Source organism: Eurosta solidaginis, chromosome 3, assembly GCF_040869045.1.
Source record: "Eurosta solidaginis isolate ZX-2024a chromosome 3, ASM4086904v1, whole genome shotgun sequence".
NCBI lineage: Eukaryota > Metazoa > Arthropoda > Insecta > Diptera > Tephritidae > Eurosta > Eurosta solidaginis.
The window spans coordinates 110,371,782-110,393,061 of NC_090321.1; the positions used below are offsets into that span (position 1 = coordinate 110,371,782).

At 39.6% G+C, this 21,280-nt stretch overlaps 1 protein-coding gene across 1 annotated transcript in view; it reads left to right on the forward strand.

The window, feature by feature from the left end:
* The window catches only part of Phm (Peptidylglycine-alpha-hydroxylating monooxygenase), a 316,703-nt gene that overhangs the window by 173,689 nt on the left and 121,734 nt on the right, over window positions 1–21,280 (forward strand). Inside the window, exon 5 of the mRNA XM_067777129.1 lies at window positions 2,104–2,372. Coding sequence (XP_067633230.1) covers window positions 2,104–2,372 — 269 coding nt within the window. The remainder of the gene's footprint in view (window positions 1–2,103; window positions 2,373–21,280) is intronic.

Sequence of the window (21,280 nt, forward strand, 5' to 3'; positions counted from 1 at the left end):
AGCGTAACATTTCTTCGCTATCTTGTGAGGGATCTTCTGGATTCGCTTCATGAAGCAAATGTCGAAGGCGATCAATTTTAGCTTCATCCCTTTCTATTCGTTGTTCAGCAACTGCCGCTGCCGCAGCTTCAGTCTTTAGGTGCAACGGTTTGGCATCTTTTTCGAATTGTGCACTGTTTTTAGTTTTATTTTGTTGATTTATATCTAGACGTTCGGGATCGGCTTTAACTAAATTTGATGGAAATAGACCTTCGCCACGCTGATTGTAACCTTTCCACCATTTTGGATCCGAATCGTCGAATACGTGTAAAATTTCACCAGAACTGAATGACAACTCATTCTCTTCGGCTGCCTCAAGTTCGTATAAAGCTCGTACCCTTCGCGGTTCTGGCTGAGAATTAACAGACTTATTTGAAACTCCACCTGTTGAAGTTATGCTTCCCATTGAACCCGATCCATAAAATGAAGGATATAAGGAGGGGCAAGCTGAAGAAACACTCGAGGTAGCACCTGCAGCGCTTAGATGCTTTGGACTGTTTTTTGTCGTTCAATGATAATTCAATAGCTTTGGCAATAACATCTTCCTCTTGTTGACTACTGACCACATTTGAATCTTTCAACGCAGACCATTCAGCTGCCGACTTTGTGGTTTTTTATTTAGACTACTAAATTCATAGCCTTCTTTGTGTAACTTCGTGTAAAGCGATGGTATTAAATTTAATTCGGGATCGGATTTGAAGTCCCTCTCCGCCCAATTTCTAAGAACTTGTCGCATTTTTAATGATATTTTCCGTTCTGCTTTAGATAACCGTCTGAACTCATTCTCGAAATCTCGTGAAGCTATTTCGAAATGAAATGGTTTCCCACAGTTACTGACACAAGCATCTAACAGTGTAAAACCCTGTATAAATATATGCGGATCGGCATAACTCATACGTTCGTGAGTGCCTCTAAAAAGTCTTTGGAACTACGTGGAGTGGATGATACGTTGTCGCACACCTCTAATATGAGCGACCAGTTTTTCATTTGTATTGGTTTCGCTTGTGACTTTTTCAATATCCGCATCGAACGGCGTTGATTGGCCAAAAAGCCCCATCGTTCAGTCCTAATGCTTTGTAATTGGATTGATACACAAATTTCACCTGTTCACTGCGTATTAACAACTGTCCACTTTCGAGATTGTTGAACACCGGCGTATGCTTCTAAACTCTCTGCTATTGAATTATATTTTTTATCGATTTTCTTTAAATATTGGTTTTTCGTTCGTCTGCTTTTCCAATTAGAATCTGTTTTGTACACTTTTTACGCAATAAAATAACGTTCTCCGTCATAAATTACTTGTGGGACCAACGCATAGGCGAGGAAAAGACATTACATGTTTGGCTGGAAAATGGTACATATCTAATCTATAGGTGGCGTCTCGACTTTGATCGTTACGAGCGCAGTGGCATTGTGGCAGTTATAGATGGTAAAAAGTTATTATTAACTGACTTTCCCAAAGCAATTGGGCCACCGCCAATTTGTAGCCGAGAAATTGCATCAGAAGCATACATCAACGGATGCGCCATTGGTGAGGGCTATCACGATGATTTACAATTGTGCATTTGGATATAGAAGATCATAGACAACTTTACTGCACATATGTTTCTGGCAGTTTACTTACATTTAAAAAAGTAAGTGTCTTAAAAGGAAAGGAAACTGAGTCTGAAAGCTACAATTCACCTATCGAATTGACCAACAAGCACTGGTTTGATGAATCGCGCTGAGTAGCATCTACAAATTTTTGGCCAACAGTGCTTGTATTGGATCTTTCCACATAATCGTACAAATGTGTCAACGTATTACAGCTGAATAGCAACGCGGCAAGTAGTTGCGTGGGTTATTCCAAATTGCATTACAAAACGATAATACACCTAAGTTGGAGAAAGTGTATGAACGTTTAGAGAAAGCATCGTTACGTATGGAATGGCATAAAGCACCAGTATCCGATTCGGGTTGCCTTATATCCTTGCTGCCCAATCAGCGTTAATGGCGACTTGATATCCGCTGACGTGACATCTTTCTATTTGTCAAGACATTATTTAGTCTATACTAAATTGACAGAATTGAACTTTGTACTACTCTCCACACGTACAATTGTTTACACGCGTAATATGGAACGTGGCGGTAGATTGGTGACAACCATAGGAAATGATGCGCGAGTTATTTTGCAAATGCCTCGAGGTAATTTGGAGGCCTTTTCTCAACATGTACTCGCGCTAGAGATAATGGGCGAATTGCTTGACCACTTGTGCTATCATGAGGTTTTTGATATGTCTGCATATAAAAACTATGACTACGAATCACGTATTTCAAAAATATATGACGTAAACGTAACTATTTGATGAAATTTGATGAATTTTGAAGCTTCTAGCCGTAAAAAAGGGGCAAAAATGAGAGTTTATATGAAGTATATAATATATATACCACCGATCTCTATGATTTTTTCAGACAACAATATATGCTATATACGTAAGCATTTTGTGAAATTTGAAGCTTCTAGCTGTTAAAACGGGGCAGAAATTGCGCAAAGTTTCTTATCTGAACAATCGGTTGTATGAGATATCTACTATATATAAAACCTATCTCTATGATTTTTTCAGACAACAATATATGCTATATACTTAAGCATTTGGTGAAATTTGAAGCTTCTAGCTGTTAAAATGGGGTAGAAATTGCGAAAAGTTTCTTATCTGAACAATCGGTTGTATGAGATATATACTATATATACAACCGATCTCTATGATTTTTTCAGACAACAATATATGCTATATACGTAAGCAATCGGTGAAATTTGAAGCTTATAGCTGTTAAAATGGGGTAGAAATTGCGAAAAGTTTCTTATCTGAACAATCGGTTGTATGAGATATATACTATATATACAACCGATCTCTACGATTTTTTCAGACAACAATATATGCTATATACGTAAGTATTCGGTGAAATTTGAAGCATCTAGCTGTTAAAATGGGGCTAAAATTTGCGAAAATATATATATATACTATATATACCACCATATATATACTATATATACCACCGATCTTTATGATTTTTTCAGACAACAATATATGCTATATACCTAAGCATTCGTTGAAATTTGAAGCCTCTAGCTCTTAAAATGGGGCAGTAATTACGAAAAGTTCCTTATCTGAACAATCGGTTGTGGGGGATATATACTATATATACGACCGATCTCATCAATTTTTTCAGGCAACAATATGTGCAATATACGAAAGTATATGGTGAAGTTTGAAGCTTCAATCTGTTAAATTGGGTAAGATATTACAAAAATCCTCTTTTTCTGAAAAATCGGTTGTATGGAGGATATATGCTATAGTGGTCCGGTCCGGCCGGTTCCGACAAATGTCTAATCGGACACCCAAATACACCCGCTCACCAAATTTTATCAAGATATCTCAAAAATTGAGGGATTAGTTTGCATACAAACAGACAGACGGACAGACGGACATGGCTAAATCAACTCAGCTCTTCAACCTGATTATTTCGGTATACTTAATGGTGGGTCTATCTATTTTCCTTTAAGGACTTACAATTTTCGGTTTCTTGACGAAATTAATATACCATTTCATTTTCATGAAAGGTATAAAAATAGGTAGGTAATCTGAGTGAGGATGCAAAGCTTCACGTTTTTTGTGGTCTGCATGTAAAAACTATGACTACGAATCACGTATTTCAAAAATATATGACGTAAACGTAACTATTTGATGAAATTTGATGAATTTTGAAGCTTCTAGCCGTAAAAAGGGGCAAAAATGAGAGTTTATATGAAGTATATAATATATATACCACCGATCTTTATGATTTTTTCAGACAACAATATATGCTATATACGTAAGCATTTTGTGAAATTTGAAGCTTCTAGCTGTTAAAACGGGGCAGAAATTGCGCAAAGTTTCTTATCTGAACAATCGGTTGTATGAGATATCTACTATATATACAACCGATCTCTATAATTTTTTCAGACAACAATATATGCTATATACTTAAGCATTTGGTGAAATTTGAAGCTTCTAGCTGTTAAAATGGGGTAGAAATTGCGAAAAGTTTCTTATCTGAACAATCGGTTGTATGAGATATATACTATATATACAACCGATCTCTATGATTTTTTCAGACAACAATATATGCTATATACGTAAGCAATCGGTGAAATTTGAAGCTTATAGCTGTTAAAATGGGGTAGAAATTGCGAAAAGTTTCTTATCTGAACAATCTGTTGTATGAGATATATACTATATATACAACCGATCTCTACGATTTTTTCAGACAACAATATATGCTATATACGTAAGTATTCGGTGAAATTTGAAGCTTCTAGCTGTTAAAATGGGGCTAAAATTTGCGAAAATATATATATATATACTATATATACCACCATATATTTACTATATATACCACCGATCTTTATAGTTTTTTCAGACAACAATATATGCTATATACCTAAGCATTCGTTGAAATTTGAAGCCTCTAGCTCTTAAAATGGGGCAGTAATTACGAAAAGTTCCTTATCTGAACAATCGGTTGTGGGGGATATATACTATATATACGACCGATCTCATCAATTTTTTCAGGCAACAATATGTGCAATATACGAAAGTATATGGTGAAGTTTGAAGCTTCACTCTGTTAAATTGGGTAAGATATTACAAAAATCCTCTTTTTCTGCAAAATCGGTTGTATGGAGGATATATGCTATAGTGGTCCGATCCGGTCGGTTCCGACAAATGTCTAATCGGACACCCAAATACACCCGCTCACCAAATTTTATCAAGATATCTCAAAAATTGAGGGACTAGTTTGCATACAAACAGACAGACGGACAGGCGGACATGGCTAAATCAACTCAGCTCTTCAACCTGATTATTTCGGTATACTTAATGGTGGGTCTATCTATTTTCCTTTAAGGACTTACAATTTTCGGTTTCGTGACGAAATTAATATACCATTTCATTTTCATGAAAGGTATAAAAATAGGTAGGTAATCTGTGTGAGGATGCAAAGCTTCACGTTTTTTGTGGTCTGCATGTAAAAACTATGACTACGAATCACGTATTTCAAAAATATATGACGTAAACGTAACTATTTGATGAAATTTGATGAATTTTGAAGCTTCTAGCCGTAAAAAAGGGGGCAAAAATGAGAGTTTATATGAAGTATATAATATATATACCACCGATCTCTATGATTTTTTCAGACAACAATATATGCTATATACGTAAGCATTTTGTGAAATTTGAAGCTTCTAGCTGTTAAAACGGGGTAGAAATTGCGCAAAGTTTCTTATCTGAACAATCGGTTGTATGAGATATCTACTATATATACAACCGATCTCTATGATTTTTTCAGACAACAATATATGCTATATACTTAAGCATTTGGTGAAATTTGAAGCTTCTAGCTGTTAAAATGGGGTAGAAATTGCGAAAAGTTTCTTATTTGAACAATCGGTTGTATGAGATATATACTATATATACAACCGATCTCTATGATTTTTTCAGACAACAATATATGCTATATACGTAAGCAATCGGTGAAATTTGAAGCTTATAGCTGTTAAAATGGGGTAGAAATTGCGAAAAGTTTCTTATCTGAACAATCGGTTGTATGAGATATATACTATATATAAAACCGATCTCTACGATTTTTTCAGACAACAATATATGCTATATACGTAAGTATTCGGTGAAATTTGAAGCTTCTAGCTGTTAAAATGGGGCTAAAATTTGCGAAAATATATATATATTGTTACGAATATTAGCAAAACTAAGGAGTGCTGCCAGCTCTAAGCCGATCTAAGCAGTGACGTGAATGCACATCAATAATTCAATCATTATGTATCTTCATAAACGAATCAATAATTGCGTCTACACATATGTACACATTCCGACGAGCAACATTTACATACAAGGCAGCGAGAGATGAGATGTCACACACCGATGAATTTACTTATACGCTTATGTGTGTGTGGGAGACTGTGAACTACAAACACATGCATATACCTTATCTGAGTTGTCACAAGAGAGAGCAATAATTTGTGCACGTAGTTGTGGCTGGCGATTTTGTAGCCGAAACAACTAGTAACTTCTGGAAATCGAAGAGCCTAGAAGTATGCAGCGTAAACTATAAAAGCGATGCAGGCGAGTAAGAAGTAATTCAGTTTGATTTGAATTGTCAAGCAGTTACGAGTAAGACGATATCTAGCGAGCAATAGCACTATTATTTTGAAAGTCAGTTTCCTTTAAGCTATCAGTTTGGTTATTAAGCTATTCGTTGTACAGTTGGAGTGTTATTGTGAAGTACTTTAATAAAGGCCATTTTGCATTACTACAATTGGAGTTATTTATTCAACAATTTAGATTCGAGCGTTAGTAGAAGGTTGCAAATAAGAGGAATCGCACAGAATTCGTTACAATTGGTGTCAGAAGAGGAATTGTTGAATAAATTCCGAAGATTGCGAATACAACTTGGACATGGCAAAGCTGAGTGAATTGAGGATCCAGCAACTGAAGAAGGAGTTGGAGAGCCGTGGATTGAATACAACCGGCAATAAGATCGAACTTCAAGCACGGCTACGAGAGGTATTGGAGTTGGAAGGAATTAATGTGGACGAGTATGTCTTTTATCCTGATGTGGAAGAATAAACAACCAAAATTGCAGAGAAAAAGGAAAAATCGCAGACAGTTACGAGTACAGACTTGAACATGATTTTAGCTGCAATATCTGCACAAACATCAACAGTAACATCAATGTCGTCGCAAATGTCATCTCAACTGGAAGAACAGAATACATATATGGCATCACAATTGGAAATACAGGAGGCACGCATTTTAGAAATGACGACACAGATAACATCCAAGATGGAAACTCAACTGAAAGAACAGAAGACATATATAGCATCCCAACTGGAATCACAGGAGGCACGTATTTCAGAAATGACGTCGCAAGTGTCATCTCAACTGGAAGACCAAAAGATATATATGGTATCTCAATTGGAAGCGCAAGAGGCACGTATATCTGAAATGTCGGCAGAAATTTTGGAACAGGTGTCATCAAAACTGGAAGCGCAGAATGCAAAAATGGCTCAATTTCAGGCATAAGTAGATGATTTAAAAGGTCGTATGGAACAGTTACAACTAAATCGCCCAGCTGTTTCAGCAAGCAGTCCGAAGGTAAAAACTCCATCTTTTGACGGCTCTGTCCTTTCCAAGTCTTTAAGCTACAGTTTGAGAAGACCGCAACAGTGAACAACTGGAATGCTGAAGATAAAGTTGCAGCTCTATTCGTAGCATTGAAGGGGCCAGCAGCCGAAATCCTACAGACGATTCCCGAAGGAGAGCGGAACAACTATGAAGCATTGATGGCCGCTTTAGAACGACGTTACGGAAACGAAAACAGGAAACAAATCTACCAAATAGAATTGCAAAATCGCTGCCAAAAATCTAACGAGACTTTGCAGGAGTTTGCTTCGGACATTGAAAGATTGGCTATAAACGGCATACGGGACGTCGGAACGAAGCGAGTCACATACGCGAACCCGAAGCAAACATTTGCTTAAACGGTATCCCATGCATTGACTCAGGAAACGGAGTCACTATTGAGTAAACCAGCATACAAAGCTCATCGTGTGGAAGTAGAAAGGCCAGAGTGGGTACACACAATTTTGGAAGACTGAAGGGATCACAACAGAAAAATGCGGGAGTTATGAAATGTTTCAAGTGCGGCAACCCAGGTCACATTGCACGTCATTGCAACACCGGTCCTAATACTTCCAACAATGTGGGTGGCCGTAAACGCAGAGCTGACGGAGATGAGCAAATCTCCAAGTCCACTCAATCGTTAAACCAAATAGAGTCAGCCGCATGGGGCGACAGCTGGCTCCCTCAATTGAATGCCCCATAATCTCTATCTCGCAAATTGGAAGAAGGTGGAACAATCTTACTGTCGGAGGATATGTGGATGGAAAGGAACATTAACTGACTGTAGATTCGGGTGCATCTCATTCCATCATTCGAGCGGATTTAGTCAACAAGAAGATAAGACCATTGCATGGAGCAAGATTGCGTACAGCCATTGGAGAAGACACCACGGTTCTAGGAGAAGTAGCATGTGAAGTCGCAATTGGGAACGTCACGGTAGTACACAATTTTATAGTGGCAGAGATTGTTGATGAAATCATAATTGGAGTGGACTTCTTAACCGAACAAGAAATGTTCGCTGTTTAAAAAGGAAGTAAATTATTTGGGTCACAAGGTAACGACAGAAGGCATCTGTACAGCGAATGAAAAGATAGAGGCAGTAAAGGATTGGCCAAGACCACAGAACTTGTCCAGCGTAGCCCATAGCCTCCATGAGCTTACAAGAAAATAATAAAGCTTTTGAATGGAAGAAGAAGCAAGAACCGGCTTTCCAAACATTGAAGGAGCGTTTGTGCACTACTCCAATGTTGGCATATCCGATTCCAGGAGCAACATTTATTCTAGATACAGATGCTAGTGGATATGCTATAGGAGGCGCTTTATCACAACTGGTCGATGGACAGGAGAAGGTAGTTGCATATTACAGCCGTTCCATTGGAAAACCAGAGAGGAACTATTGCGTTACACGGAGAGACCGATTCTTTGCTGGCATTGGTAGAGTGCATTAAACATTTTCACAAATACCTGTACGGCCAGCGATTCCACGTCAGGACAGATCACGCAGCGTTGAAATGGCTTCTGCAGTTCCGTAATCCGGAAGGACAATTGGCACGGTGGATCGAGCGACTACAAAGCTATGACTTTTCCATTGAGCATCGAAAAGGTAGTACCCATGGAAATGCTGACGAAATGTCCCGAAGACCATGTAGTTTGGAATGCAAGCACTGGGCCGAGGTTAAAGAAGACATTATAGATGTCCGGCTAATGACTATAACGTGTACGGATGAATGGGACAAGGAACAACTAAGAAAGTGTCAGCTAGAAGATACAGATCTGTCACATGTTATGCAAGGGCTCGAACGAAACGGAATACCAAACAGAGAGAAGATGTCAGCAGAAAGTCCCATTGCGAAGTCATATTGGGCACAGTGGAACAGTTTAGAATTGATATCCGGTTGCTTGCATCGAGTATGGGGGAGTGAGGATGGTCAATGCAAGAAGAAACTGATAGTTGTTCCCAGAAAGAGGATTCCTGTGGTGCTCAGCGAGCTGTGTAATGGTCTAAGTGGAGGTCATCTTGAAATCACGAAGACGCTCGAGAAAATTAAGCAGAGATTATATTGGGTTGGTTGCCGTCAGTCGATCACTGAGTGGATTGCCAACTGCGAGGTTTGCAACAGAGCGAAAGGGCCCAAAATACGAAGTCATTGCCGGATGAAGCAGCATATTTCAGGTGCACCATTTGAAGGGATCGCCATAGATGTCGCAGGTCCATTTCCTACTAGCAACCGTGGAAACAAATACGTACTGGTGGTTATGGTTATTTCAGTAAATGGCCAGAGGTATACCCAATCCCATGCAAAGGAGGCCGGACTAAGCATCAATACAGCGAAAACCAAAGTCATAAGATGCGGCTATAGTATTTCATCAAGGCCATTGATGCTTACGGTTGACAAAAATAAAATCGAAGGTGAAAAGTCCGTTGTTTATCTTGGTAGTATTGTCTCAAATAAGAGCGGTGCAGATGAGGACGTTCAGTCTCGCATAAACAAAGCAAGAATGGTTTTTGGGCAACTGGCAAACGTGTGGAGGTCCAGCCAAATATCTTTAAAAACGAAGTTTCGACTGTTTAATTCGAATGTTAAATCAATACTGTTTTATGCTTGCGAGACGTGGAAAAGCTCAACTTCAATTCAGAAACGTCTACAAGTTTTTATTAATAAATGTCTGCGCCGAATCCTGAAAATTCGATGGCCGGAAAGAATTTCAAATGACGACTTATGGTCTAGAACAAATCAACCTAAGGCTGCCACAGAAATAACCAAGCGTAAATGGTCGTGGATTGGTCACACTCTCAGAAGACCTCCAGTAAATATAGCCAGACAAGCATTGCGATGGAATCCACAAGGAAGCCGACGACCTGGTGCACCAGCGAAAACTTGGCGCAGAACTGTGGATAAAGAACTCGAAGACGCAGGATATACGTGGAATGACATCACAATAACTGCACCTAACAGAATAAGTCGGTGGTCGAGGCCCTATGCTCCAATAGGAGTTGAGGAGGATGATGATGATGATGATGATACCCAATCCCAAACCAAGAAGCGGGAACAGTAGCAGAAGTGGTTAAAAACGATTGGGTTGCAAGGTATGGTTTACCAATGGAGTTACATTCTGACCAAGGCAGGAATTTTGAATCAGCTGTGTTCCAAGGAATGTGTAAGAAGTTGGGCATTCGAAAAACGCGGACAACTGCATTGCATCCTCATTGGAGGAGCATTTAAGGAAAGTAGTAGACAAGTACCATAAGGAGTGGGATATACACATATCATTATTCTTGATGGCTTACCAACCGGCAGTGCATGAGACAACGGGCCAAACTCCCGCAATGGTAATTTTTCGCAATGACCTTCGACTGCCAGCTGACTTGAAGTTTGGGATAGATGCCGGTGCGGAGAGAAATGAGAGAGATACACGATCTGGTAAGGCAACGAGCAAAGATTATGAGTGACAAGATGAAAGCCAGATACGATAAAGCAATTAATTCGGAAGGGTTTCAGGAAGGCGATTTGGTGCTGTTATACAACCCACAACGAAAAAAGGTTTGTCCCCGAAATTGCAGTGTAATTGGGAAGGCCCATACAAAGTTGTAAAACGGATCAACGATGTAGTGTACCGCATACAAACCATTGGCAAACCACGAGCCAAAATGAAAGCGGTTCATTTGGAAAGGCTGGCGGCGTTTAGATCGAAAGATTTGTTTGATCGGGACGATCAGGCTTAGGTGGAGGACAGTGTGACGAATATTAGTGACACTAAGTGATACTCACATCACTAGTCGGATGCTAAGTAAATGAAGTCACAACAACAATAAAGCAGGCAGTCACTTGTATCTACATAAACGAATCAATCATTATGTCTACACATATGTACGTACACGCAGGGGAGAAGAGACGCACAAACACATGCATATATCTTATCTGAGATGCTCCCAAAAGTAGGCAATTATCTGTGGAAGTGTCACTCACATATACACGCGCATATGAGAAGCTATACACGTGCATCAGTAGTTATAATTTTATAGCAGTAACTAAGCAAATTCTGGAAACGCCTAGAAGTATGGAACGAGGAAATCGAAGAGTAAAAAAGAGCGCAATCTGAGCAATCAGCAATCAGTTTGATTTAAGCAAGCTATCAGTTGCGAAGTATAAGTGTTATTGTGAAGTACTTTAATAAAGGCCATTTTGCATTATTGAATAGTGGAGTTATTTATTCAACAGTTTAGTGATTTGAACGTTAGTAGAGGTTGCAAATAAGAGGAATTGTACAAAATTCGTTACAGTATTTAGAAATACGATCTGGGGCTAAACAAAGACATGCTGGCATTTACCCATCATCTGAATTTCTTAGAAAAGAAAAAATTGCATACTATCCTCCAAAGGAATCCATTCCTATAACTGATCTGTCAGCGGAAGTCCACTTGCAAAAGTTGGCGGACAAAATTCTTGAAGAAACGGAAAAAAATTTGAAAGAGAGACAAAAAATTTAAAGAAGACATCGGATTATTAGCAGATTTTCCAAAACAAGGCTTTGGGACGACCAATTATGGCAACACAGCCAGACGTTTTTTCCAATGCTCTTCAAATGCTGCGAAAGTTTAGTTAAGCGATTTACTGTCGTACTTCAAACTAAGTCGTGTGGATTCGGCGTTGATTCCGAAGCATTTCGAAAGTATGCCATTTTGACCACAAAAATGTTTGTAGATTTGTACCCATGGTATTACATGCCATCGAGCATTCACAAAATTTTGATTAATGCATGTATGTATGTATGTATGTATATGTTTATTAAGTCTCTGATCGAAAATAATCTTACAGACTAGATACAAATGAATAGAAAGACATAAAAACTATATAGTCAAACTTATATATGTAATTACCGTGTAAATAATTAATAAAACAGCAGTACTTCCAACAGGAAAGCTCCCAGAGGAAGCACTGGAGAGTAGAAACAAAGATTTTAAGAGCCACAGGCGAAATATTACAAGAAAGATGTCTGTAAATATACAATGGAAGATTTATTCAATATTGTAACGAATTTTCTGCAATTCCCCTTATTTGCAGTCTTCTGCTAACGTTCGAATCACTAAACTGTTGAATAAATAACTCCAATATTTAATAATGCAAAATGGCCTTTATTAAAGTACTTCACAATAACACTTATAACTCGCAACTATAGCTTGCTTAAAAGAAACTGATAATACTGCTATTTATCGCTAGATAGCGTCTTAAATCCAATTGATCGTCGCGCCTCTACTGTTGCTGCCTTTTATAGTGTTTGGATTCCTCGTTGACATATCTAGGCGGTTCTGTTCAAGAATCTACTAGTTGGTTATCTGCTATAAGTTTCTCAGCTATAACTACAGATGCACAATTTTTATAGCTTCTCTCACATGCGCGTGTATTTGTGAGCGACACTTCCACAATTATAATTGCATATCTCAGATAAGATATCTGCATGTGTTTGTGCGTTGCTTCTCCGCTGCGTGTACGTACATATGTGTAGACATAATGATTAATTTGGTTATGTGCATACAACTCGCTGCTTAGCATAGCTTAGAGATGACAGTACCCCTGAGTGTTGCTAATATTCGTAACACTGCCCTCCACCTAAGTCTGATCGTGCCGCTCAGACAAATTTCTCAATCTAACAGCTGCTAGCCTCTTTAAATGAACCACCCTTCTATTTCATGGTTTCTCAATTGTTTGTATGCGGTAGATGACATAACTGATCCTCTTCACAACTCTGTGCGGCCTTCCCAACTGCACCGATATTTGGATGGAACACCTTTCCGCCGGTGAGTGTTGTATAGCAGTACCAAATCTCCCTCCAAGAATCCTTCCGAATTAAAGTTCTTGTCATGCCAGTGTTTCATCTTACTACTCATTACCCTGGGCCGTTCCCTCACACTCTGTTCTTTAGCCAATGAAGAACTACTTCGCAGAGCTTGATCTTGACGGATTGACTTTGTATCGTCAGTATCGTCTTAACGTTTGACAACAGTACTGCGCGCTGGCTTGGAACCTCCCTTGCATTCTTTCTTTGGTTTTGATTTGTTTGGCCCATTCGTTCCAGCAAACCTTGCCCGATCTGCTGCCTTTGAGTTTTGTGGTGTTTGTCGAATCTCTTTCACCAGCACTCGATTGCTGCTGAAGCCTTCTTCCAAACTGAAGTTAAGTGGCACATCCTGGTTCTCATAGCGCATAATCTTTCTCGGCATATCGATCCTAATGTCATGGTCAACTAAGAAGTCTGCTCCCAATATGACTTCATCAACGATCTCCGCCACAACGAATTTGTGTAGAACCATTAAATACCCAATTAAGACTTCACAGATCACTTCTCTCTGGACTTGGTTATAAGCCAGTGACCGTACGCAACCTTGCTCCAGGTATCGGTTTTACTCTCCTGTTGACCAAGTCAGATCGGATTAAGGAATGAGATGCGCCCGTATCTACAGTCAGTACACGCTCCTTGCCATCGACATTCCCTCTGACGGTAAGACTGCTTGATTTCCTTCCAACTTGCGACACAGATATCACAGGACATTCAACAGCTGGATATAGCTCTCGATCTCTACATCTTACTCGCTCTTGCTCATCCCCTCCAGCTTTGTTATTAAAACCACTCATGCTGTTGCAATCACTCAAGATCGCAATGACGTGCAATGTGACCGGGCTTCCCGCATTTGAAGCATTTGATAACTCTCTCACTCCGCTTTCGCGATCCTTTCAGCGCCTCCAATATTGCGTCTACCCACTCTGGCCTTTCTACTTCCACACGGCGTGCTTTGAAAACTGGCTTACACAGAAGCGACGCTGTTTCCTGAATCAGAGCTTGTGAAACCGTTTCTGCGAATGTTGGCGTTGGGTTTGCGTATGTAGCTCGCTTTTTTTCGACGTCCCGTATGCCATTTTTAAAGCTCTGAATCTTTACCCTTTCTTTGTATTCCACGGGTGCGTCCGCATTCGCTAAATGTGCCAGCCTTTTAACATCGCAAAATCCTTGGAATGTTTTACCAGGCCTCTGGAAGCGTAGAAGTAACTTCATTTGGTATATCTGTCTCCTATGCTCAGTTCCGTATCGTCTCTCTAGAGCGCCCATCAATGCTTTATAACAGTTCCGTTCGCCCTCTGGAATGGTTTTGTAATGAAGTGTTTCCCGGATTAGTTGTAAGCGGATACTTCGTGCATGCTTGCTCCAGCCTGGGCATTAGCTCGTCGGATTGGGGTGGTTCCTTCCGCTCCAAATTCATGCGCATCAATTGAAACACAGTCGAACCCCCCTCTAGTGAGAATTCACTGAAAATGAACTGTAAACGGAAATGATAATTACGAGACTGCAATTGAGAAAAAAACCCACTGGGAAGCAATACACCCGCTTCCCTGCTCTCCGCCTTTCCAACCATAGAGATACACCTTTGTATCACCCCACCCAACCAATACTTACAGATCTAGGACTCAATCATCCCACAACTCGAAATTAAACTAGCATACCATTATTTCAACTTTTAAATCCAATACAAATTCATTTATTAATCATTGTCATTAATCTATACATTTTGTACCGAAACTTAGATTTTAATCTAGATTTTATATAACTTTTATTGTTTATTTCTAACTTATTCAAAACCTTTTCGGGAATTTCGACACTTCTTCGCGACCCCTCCTAATACTTTTTTCTTTTAATTATATATATTTGTGCTCGCGTATTATTTCCCAAGAACAAAATAATATATATGCATATACCTGTGCATAATTCAATTACATACAAACATATTAGCATACAAAAGAATAAGAGTATAGTTACGGAGCACCGTGCTTGAAGGTGAGCTTTTCGATCACGTTGCTCCCTGCCAAGCGGCGGCAGTATCACAAAACTAAGAGATTTGCTAAGAGATGTACTTACATGTTCTCCGAGCTGTCCAGCAGGCACCTGATCAGCTGCGTTGAGGAGTTGGGTTTAGTTGAGAATTCTGAATTAATAGGTATGTAATATGTGTGCCGGCATATGTACAAACACATATTTAAATATGTCAAGGTTAACTTTACAATTTTCTACTAATGGAACGGCTACTATTGTGCCAGGGGCATCGTATAATTTGGAGTACTAAAAGGGGTAAAGGAAAATATGTCGGAATACGAGTTCCATTGGCCTCCTTTTGGTTTGTTTTCAAAAGAATAGCTTAAATTGACTTTACAAATCCCCTTTTTTTCTTTTCATATAATATATACATATACATATATATATATATATATATATATATATATATATATATATGATTACATTAGTTAAATGCTATTGAAAGGTTAAATATATGTAGATAGTTTCATGTAATTCCGGGGAGTAACTACCTTTTACCTATTTTATACCTAGAGCTATGTATTCCGAACTATTAGTTTGCCGATTTCATACAAATAGCATAAGTTGGTTAGACTAATATAAAAAAATTATAAAACGATAAATGTATGTATAGTTAACATGTAGCTGCTTGTAGAAAGGGGGTTTACATAGTATATCACAAGCCCAACTTAAATCGGGGATAGAACTGAAAATTGTCAAATTTAAAAGCAAAATGAAGCTGAATACCCCAAGCAAATGTCTACCAGGCATGAAATTTTTTTTTTGTTTCACAAATGTAAATCACCGAATTCAGCTTCAAATGCGAAGCGGGAGAAAAGCATTACACAATTTTGGTAACCTCTAACTTTACAATTGTATGTCACTTTATACATATCTCTGAACTGAACGCTGAACTGCTGATTGCGATAATTTCCGGAGAGGTTTGTTGCTGGTTCTAGATCTGATGGCTGCTTCTTTGTTAGGCTACTGTCGATGATGGGTAATACGGAGGCTGGATTTCCACGAGGTAACGCGTAAACACGTGTTCGATTTTTCGGAGATCTTTCTAGATTCCCCCACCGTACTTCTATAACTTTAGTTTTTGTTACTTATACCAACGATTTTAAGAGTTTCTTTAAAACTCAGACAGCGTTTAACTTTTAATGATTTTTAAATTTAATTTCTTTGGTACACTCGCGTACTTTTCTTTGGCGCATGTGTTAAAAGCCGAGTATATTAATGCTTACCAGCAGCTCCGTCTTACCAACTTCTCCCATGAAGGTCCGCAACCAAAACGAACGCTTCTCAGTAATCAATTGTCTCTCTTGGTCATTTTCCTTTTTTCTCAACTGTTATACTGTCACTTTTTAAGTTTGGTGTAAACCTACAGGGTTGTATTTTAGCGTAGTTATTTACTGAAATAGACTGTTCTCACAAAGCAGATGGTTTAGTCATAAAAATAACATATGATTATTCCCTGACGAAAGCATCTGAAAAAGAAAAGTAAGGCGTTACGATCAAATTGGCTGCATGTCTTTGGCGTGAAATGTGCCTATAAGTTTACCACCCAAGTCTTCGAGTACATAGTAACACGATCCCAATCTCTCTCGAACCCTTGCCCTGAGAAAGGTTTTAGCAAGTTTTGAATTAAAAGACTTGGCCAAGTCGCTTTGTGCGAAATTTCTTCTCAGCACTTCTTGTCCGACGTTGAAAGTACTATTCCGTGCTCTCAAATTGTATCGACGCTAGTTTTGTTCAAACGCTTTATGTATATTTGCTCTTACCTTATCTCTCACCGATAGTATGTTATCGGACCGAAGAAGGGGGTCAGTAATGCCTTCGGATACCGTTCCAATATTTCTCAATAGCTCATAGTTGTCACCATGCGTCATCATGTGTTGCCCGAAAACAACAAAATATGGACTATATCCTGTTGACTGATGAATAGAATTCCTTAACGCTGAATTAATACTGCTTATATGGAAGTCCCATTCTCGCTGATCTTTGGTTATATACGATCTCAATGCTGCGTTGATGGAACGGTTTACCCTTTCAGATGAATTGCTTTGAGGCGAATAAATGGCTGTAAATATATGTTTAATACCACACTGCGTTAAGAAGGCTGTAAACTCTTTTCCTTTAAATTGGCTTCGGTTATCACTTACGACAAATTCAGGAACCCCAAATACATCAAAAACTTGAGTTTTGAGGAAGTTCACGATAGGCGTAGTCTGAAATTTCTTAAGCGGGCATAAAAAGGTAAATTTAGACAGATGATCGAGCACGCTAAGCACTCCAATGTGACCGTTTTTCGACCTTAGGAATGGGCCGATGATGTCAACATATAATTTTTGAAAAATCCTCTCTGCTGGCGTATACTTCCCCATAGGTGGACGCAAGACTTTAGTCGGATGCTTAGTCGTTATACACACCTCGCAGTTTGGTACATATTCACTTACGTCTTTATGCAAGCCAGACCAATATAAGTGCCTCCGTATTCTCTCAACCGTTTTCGCTATGCCCCCGTGTGCGCTTGTTGGGACATCATGCGCATTTCTCATGACATCTTTCCGTAAGTTGCTGGGGACATAAAGCTTCCATGCAGCGTTTTCCTTCAGGATCGCCGTTGTAAAACTCAGTTCGGTGGTAAATATATTTGTCACATACGTTGAAGTCCGGGAACTTATCAGCTTGCTTCTGCAGCCTGGTTCTCAGTTCTACATAATCTTTATCGTCAAAAGCTGCCGAAGAGATATCCACAAGAGGGGAGTAATCTACCGTAACCGAAGAAATCTCGTTATCATCGCAGTAAACGCGCGAAAGTGCATCAGGTACCACATTTGCGCTGCCCTTCCGATGTTTTATACGGAAATCGAACGCTTGGAATTTTAGAGCCCATCGCGCTAGACGTCCGCTAAGGTCAGTTTGATTCATCAACCATCGCAAACTAGCATGGTCTGTTATAACTGTGAATGATTGACCTTCCACATAAGCTCTAAACTTCTTTATTGCTAAAACAGCTGCCAAACATTCACGCTCGGTGACCGAGTAGTTCTGCTGGGCTTTATTTAATTTTTGGGACATATATGCTATTGGAGTTTCTTCCCCTTCATTATTCTTTTGCGCTAGAACAGCACCGGCTCCATGCAAACTTGCGTCACACTGTATTATAAACGGTTTGTTAAATTCCGGGTTCGCTAAAACAGGGGCCGATGTTAGTCGGGATTTTAAGGAATTGAAGTATTGCTGAGCCTCGTCTGTCCATTTAAAAGGTTTAGATTTCTTCAAAAGCTCCGTTAGAGGGTGCGTTATATCAGCGAAGTTGTAAACAAAGCGCCGGTACCACCCTGCCATGCCGAGAAACCTGCGAAGCTGTTTTACAGTTATCGGAGCTGGGTAGTTTGTAATTGCAGAAATTTTATCTGGGTCCGTTTTTAAAGTTCCCAACCCCACTACATATCCAAGATATCTAACCTCTGTCAAACAAAACTTACTTTTGGAAATATTCAATGTTAACCCCGCATTACGAATACAACTTTCTACCTCTTTCAACAGTTCTAGATGAAACTCAAATTTTCTGATACTAACAGTAGATCGTCAAGGTATACAAATACCTTTTCTTTGAGGTTGTAGGGTATCACACGGTCCGTTAACCTGCACATAGTTTGGGAAGCATTACATAGCCCAAATGGCATTACTTTGTACTGGTAAAGGGGTCTGTTGGGCACGGTAAATGCGGTTTTTTTTCGCGTAAATTCAATTCCAGAGGAATTTGCCAAAAGGCATCCTTTAAATCCAAACTGGAAATGAATTCCGCTCGTGGTAATCTTGCCAGTATCCCTTCAATATGTCGCAGAGGATATGCGTCTTTGACGGTTACTGCATTAACCTTACGACTATCCAAGCATAACCGCACTTTGCCTGGCTAACGAACCAGCACTACCGGGGATGACCATGGACTCGTAGACTCTTCGATGACCCCTAAAGCTAGCATTCTGTCTATTTCCTCGCACATAAGCTTTTCTACTGCTGGAGATACAGGAAAGTGTCGTTGTTTTATGGGCTTTGCTCCGAAAACATCGATACAATGCTCCACCAACGTTGTTTTCCCCAGCCCTTCCTTTCCAAAATTTTGGAAACAGGCAATGAGTTGCAATTGAGTTGCTGCTCGTTGTTGAGCCTATGCGCAGTGGGGTCTGACTCTGGCATTCCAACTTCGCAAATTAGGTTGGTCGCAATTCCGAAAGACTGCCAAAAATTAACGCCAAGATATATATTTTGCACTAGTGTTGGAATAATGTAAAATTCGATTAACTTCTTTTCGCCTAAGTAGGTAATTTCTATTACCACGACTCCAGCTATTTCCTGAAGGGACCCATCCGCAGTTCGTACGTTTGATTCGAGTCTCTTAATAGGCAAGTTACGTTCCAATACCTCTTTTGCTAATTGGCCGCCTATGCAGCTAACGGATGCTCCTGAATCAAGAAGTCCTAACTCAGTCTTACCCAAAATTTGAATGGAGGCGTAAGGTCGGATATCATTATGTTTAAGGCAGATAGAAGAAATAGATGATAACCTAAGTTTTTTGTCTTTAATACCAGCCCAATACCTTTTGGCTCGTTCAGCTGAACGCAATTTTTGATAAATTTTCTCCTTGCATGCTTGGTACGAAGCTAATCATTCATGAAACGGTACCATCGGAGAAAGTTTCGGTATTCGTTCTCGAGCTGGGGAATTCTTTGTCAAAATCGTTATGGGTTTTTCTAATTTGTAGTATCCGATTTCCTGGGGTGGGGATGTCGGAGTTTGTTGCTGACATCCCGTCGCCCGTTTTCCGAACCATTACACCTTGGGAAATTCGGTAAGAAAAACGCAATGAGACCGCACCCATAACAAAATACTCTTCGGGGTTTAACGCAGTTTTTATAACTATGTCCTAACTCATCAAAATTCCAGAATTTTGGTTCCTTAACCTGTCCTTCTTTTGTTATCCCTGCACAATCACCTACCTCATCACCTAACTTTTCATTTTCACCCAATTCTGCTACATTTCTACGCTCTGCCATACTCAATTTAGTTTTGCTAATAGTCATCTCCGAAAAAAGATGTTCCCTTCTTCGGCAAGCCTTACGTAGATCTGAAATATTATTCAGATTTAGATGCAAAAGCTCTAAGCGTATCTCCGGTTCCAAGTTTCTTACCGCGATTTCTACTAATTCTCGCTCCGATAAGGGATGTTTCAAACTATCTGCAGTGGTCAGAACCTGATCCAAATATTTTTCGAACGACTCCCTAGGTTTTTGCTTGATACTTCGCATATCATCCTTGATTTCAAAGTCCGTACGGAATTCTTTGAAATTCCTGCATAAATCATCACAAATGTCGATCCAATCCAAATCCTGAACAGAGTGGTGGAACCGCCAGAACCAGCGTTTCGCCTTTCCTTCAAATAATATGTGCACATTCTGGCACAACGAACGATAATCGGCTCTTAATGTAGTATTGGTAAGGGCGTTCACTCTATAAATGAATTCGTCCACCGGAACACTAGTAAGAGAGCCATCAAAAGTTAGCTTCCAACCGGAAATAATTTTACAGGCCACTGATTGTGGTAACACATTTGTATCCTCGCGTAATCGCCCTGAACTGTGCAATAGATTTGGTTCCTGATTAAATCCGTTCCCATTCATAACGTCCAAGCGGTTTGTTCTCGCTGGTGCTGATATTTCGTTACGTACTTCTGTCAATTTCATGCTTTTAAAGTATAAGTCTAAGATTCCGAGACCATTCGCCCTATTTCCCCATGTATTTCTCGCACAAACCTCCCTTCAAAATTTCGTAAGCTCTCTTCGACGATACCTTGAACTACGCTTTGATCCCGACCAGTATGAACAGAACGTGGCGTACGATGGTGATTTCCACCTCGACCCTTAACACGTGCTTTGGTCCATATGAAGCATTTGTTAGAGTTCTTAGTCGAGTATTGTAACTATGGTTTACATCCTTTGCCCTAGCGCCTTGTGATGCAAAAGCAGTTGTTTGTTCCTGTTCACCAAAACTTTTCAAAGACTGAGTGTCACACAAACGTCGACATACGGGACAAGCATCATTGTTGGTCAACCATCTGCAATACACGTCCTATGGAAGTTATGCTGACAATGGGTTACGTAAAGATTGCTTTC